Here is a 3521-nt window from a genome sequence, read left to right on the forward strand (position 1 = left end):
CGGCCCCCGGCGGACGGCACCTCTGCCCCGGCACCACTGAGCAGCCCTCCTGCAGCCTGACATGGAGAAGGCAGCCGGCGTGCTCTGCGCCCTCCTCCTCCTCGCCGCATTGTGCTGCCAGAGCCCGGCTCAGAGTGAGCACTGCCACCTCGGGGACAGCCCCCAGGGCTGTGGGGATGGGTTTGCTTCATGCATGGGGTGCAGGGGGGCTCCGTGAGAGCCTTCTCATGGAGAAGAGCTGCCGTATCCATGGCAGAAGGGCTGAGATGGGAGGTGGGGGTCTCCAGGCTAAACCGAGCTTATGCTGTCTCTTCAGGAGCCCCGGCCGTGCCAGACAAGTGCTGCTTCAACTTCCAGATGAGAAGGATCAAGAGAGACAATGTGGTTGCCTGCTACCCCACCAGCCCTGAGTGCCCGCACCAGGCTGTGATGTGAGTACCCCAAACCCAGCCCTGGGGGTGAAGCCCCTCTAGAACCTGCCAGACCCCGTGCCTTGCTTTAGTGGGTCCAGTCCTGACCCTCTGTGCCTCCAAGCCCCTCGGAAACTCAGCACCAGGGTCTCCATACCAGCACCCCACTAATCCCATCTTCTCTCTGCCCCAGCTTCAAGGTGAAGAGCGGGAAGGAGATCTGCGCTCAGGCAAGCAGGGCCTGGGTGAAGAGGTACCAGCAGAACTTCCAAGTCAGCTCCTTCTCCATCCCCAGCTAGCAGGGTGGCCGGAAGCAATGCAGGGAGTCCCCTCCATGGGGGACGGGACACTGCGAAGGCGACCCCTTAGCAGAGGTGGCTGTGAGGACACCACACTTGGATATAGCAGCTCATCAGGGACATCCTCCCCATCACGCTGTGACGACCCTCACCACCTCCCCGCTGGCAAAGGGCCTTTGCCATCCCACCGGGATGGGTTGTGCTGACCCCGCAGGGCACTGGGGTGCAGACCCGCTGCCAGCCCCCCCAGTCTCAGCCCTGCTTTGCACACAGGCAGCTGCCCGTGCCCCTGGCCGGCAGCAGCCGCGTGTCGGTGAGGATGTGCTGGCTGGCCTGGCAGCAGCAGAGGGGTTAAGGGGGAGCAGTTCCACGGCTATTTTTTGTACAACGCACTGAACAGAATTAAACGTGATCTCATGCATGCAGACATCTGGCTGTGCAAGTGTCTTGGGAGCGGGCAGATCCTGGCTTTCCTACCTGGGTGTTAAACCACATCTGTAAGTGCTGGGGTCAGTAAGGAGCTGGGAAGAGCCAAAGCCCCAACCATGTCTCTGCAAGGGAGCCTGGGGGGCCAAACCATGTCCATGCAGGCTTTGGGGAAGCCGCCAGTGAGAGGGGTGAGAGGCGGGCACAGCCCAGGAGGAGGGGGCTTCCCATGCTCCTCGTCAGCCATCCTAGGGAGTCAAGACCCTTGGCTCAAATTTAATGAGAGCAGCCTCTCGGAGGTGCCTGGTCGAGCCTCACTGACAGCCCCCGCTTCTGGGATGCCGGAAGGAGATGTGATGGGCACTGCCACTGTGATGGGCACTGCCACTGTGACGGGCACCGTGATGGGCACAGCCGCCGCGATGGGCAGCCAGAGGTGGGTCTCAGGGCGGTGGGCTGGGGTGAGCCCAGGCACTGCCAGGCCACTGACCCCAGCACGAAATTGCAAGAGAGGCATTGCAGCCGAGTTGACAATGGGTGGTTTTCGAAAATAAATTCACCAGGGGCTTTGGCAAGCGCGAGCATCATCCTGTGTGGTTTGCCGGCGGCAACAACCAAACCCAAAATAGACTGCCAGCCCCAATGCATCACCAGCAGCGCAGAGCTGCCGGCTGCTCGCCACACTTTCCAGCAGCCCTCGGGTACCGCAGGGGCTGGAGGGGCCCAGGAGAAGGAATTTCCATTCACTGGTTGCCCTTTATCAATGTATCTGGGCGGTTCTTTCCCCGGGCAGTCCAGAGCTGTCATGGAAAGCCTGGCCAGGGGGTATATCATGCCAAGGTGCAGGCAGGGGAGGCAGGGAGCTCTCAGTGGCCCTGGGTCAGCAAGAGCTGCTGGCTGCTGGCGCTGACCAAGCCCCGGGTTGGACATGAAGGTCTTCTCCTTGGCCCTGCTCACCCTGCTGCTGGTGGCTCTCTGGACTGAAAGCCAGGGTGTCTCCTGTAAGTACCGATGCTGAGCCTTTCCCCACGGCTACCCCGGCACTGTCCCTGGCTTCTCCACTGACAAGGTTTTGGGGGGTTGTGGAGGGGGACAAGAGCTTCAACTCCTGCTTCTGCCATGGGTTTGGGGGGGCTGTGGGGTATTGCCAGCTGCCTGAGCATGGAGCTGTCCTGGTCTTGTTCAAAATGAGTAAAAATAGGCTTGGGGATGGTTTCAGACCCAGCACCCCAGATGGGAAGCTCAGTAATAATCCCCCATGAGCAGGGAAACAGGGGGGCCCTGTCCTGGGGCAAAGCAGTCGGGGATGCAAGAGGGGACCCCTTGTAGCGGGAGGGAGCAGGAGAGTCCCTGGGGGAGCATCCACATCCTCAGGGGAGCACCCCCACCCCTCATGCCAGGCGTGGGAGAGCACTAACCCCTCTCACCTCCTCTCAGTCCGCAGCCGCTACAGCAGGTGCTGCTACAGGGACATGTTCTTCCGAAAGAAAATCCCTGCTAACCTCATCAAGAGCTACCAGGAGACGCCTTCCCACTGCTCCCACAGAGCTGTGTAGTGAGTACCCCGAGTCCCCACCAAGCCTTCCTCCCTGGCACTCCGCTCTTCACCCTTGCTCACCCACCTTCCCTGTCAGTTCTGCCTTTGGGGATCTCCCAAAACAAGCCACCCCCAAAGGGTGCGTTAGGTGGGGGTACCCTGCCCTGGCTCTTCACATGCACCTCCTTCCCCATTGCTTTATCCCAAATAGCCCCAAAATCCCCTGTTTCAGCTGCCAGTTAGAAAAATGGGAAGGAAGACGAGGTTTCAGAGATTGCTAAAAGTCAGCACTTCTGGGTGATGCGGGGGGCAGGATGCTGCAGGCATCCCCAGGCTGGAGGGGGAGCCCCAGGGCATGGCCAGATTCTGCGCCCCCACAGCTAACACAGCCCCTTTCTCCACCCCCCCCAGTGTGGAGCTGCTGAAGGGGAAAAAGTTCTGCGTGGATCCGACAGCAGACTGGTTCCAGCAATACCAGCGGCAGAAGGCGTCGATCAGCACCTCCACGTGAACCTGCCTCCCGTATAAGCTCTATTTATTTGCACTCCACAATTATCTGTATGTTCTCGTCTCGTCAAGTTATGGAACTGGTTCCATGACCCCCTTGCTGTCACCCCCTCCAGACTTCTATATGACCCTCAAAGGGTTTAATAAAACATCTTGTGCTGACCTGCAGGTGGAGTGAGATGATGTAAACGCATCGGGAAAAAACATGGGACATATAAGGGCTCAGATAAGGTGGGGTTTGACTCCCGGCCATGGTTCTCTGCCAGCACCAGCGGTGAGGCTGGGGGTGTCCGTGCCGTGGCACCTGAGCTGGGCTGGGCTCTCCGTCCGCAGAGCAGCTCC

General features: G+C 60.0%; 2 protein-coding genes across 2 annotated transcripts; both read left to right on the forward strand.

The window, feature by feature from the left end:
- The first annotated feature begins 61 nt into the window (after nt 1-61).
- On the forward strand, nt 62-709 carry LOC104131913 (C-C motif chemokine 4). Its single transcript, XM_009645128.1, has 3 exons — nt 62-134; nt 317-431; nt 604-709. The coding sequence occupies exons 1-3, from the start codon at nt 62-64 to the stop codon at nt 707-709; spliced, it is 294 nt and encodes a 97-aa protein (XP_009643423.1).
- Nucleotides 710-2063: 1354 nt separating this feature from the next.
- LOC104131815 (C-C motif chemokine 7) lies at nt 2064-3183 on the forward strand. Its single transcript, XM_009645020.1, has 3 exons — nt 2064-2136; nt 2573-2690; nt 3084-3183. The coding sequence occupies exons 1-3, from the start codon at nt 2064-2066 to the stop codon at nt 3181-3183; spliced, it is 291 nt and encodes a 96-aa protein (XP_009643315.1).
- Nucleotides 3184-3521: the final 338 nt, after the last annotated feature.

Source organism: Egretta garzetta, unplaced genomic scaffold (assembly GCF_000687185.1).
Source record: "Egretta garzetta isolate BGI_Z169 unplaced genomic scaffold, ASM68718v1 scaffold108, whole genome shotgun sequence".
Taxonomy (NCBI): domain Eukaryota; kingdom Metazoa; phylum Chordata; class Aves; order Pelecaniformes; family Ardeidae; genus Egretta; species Egretta garzetta.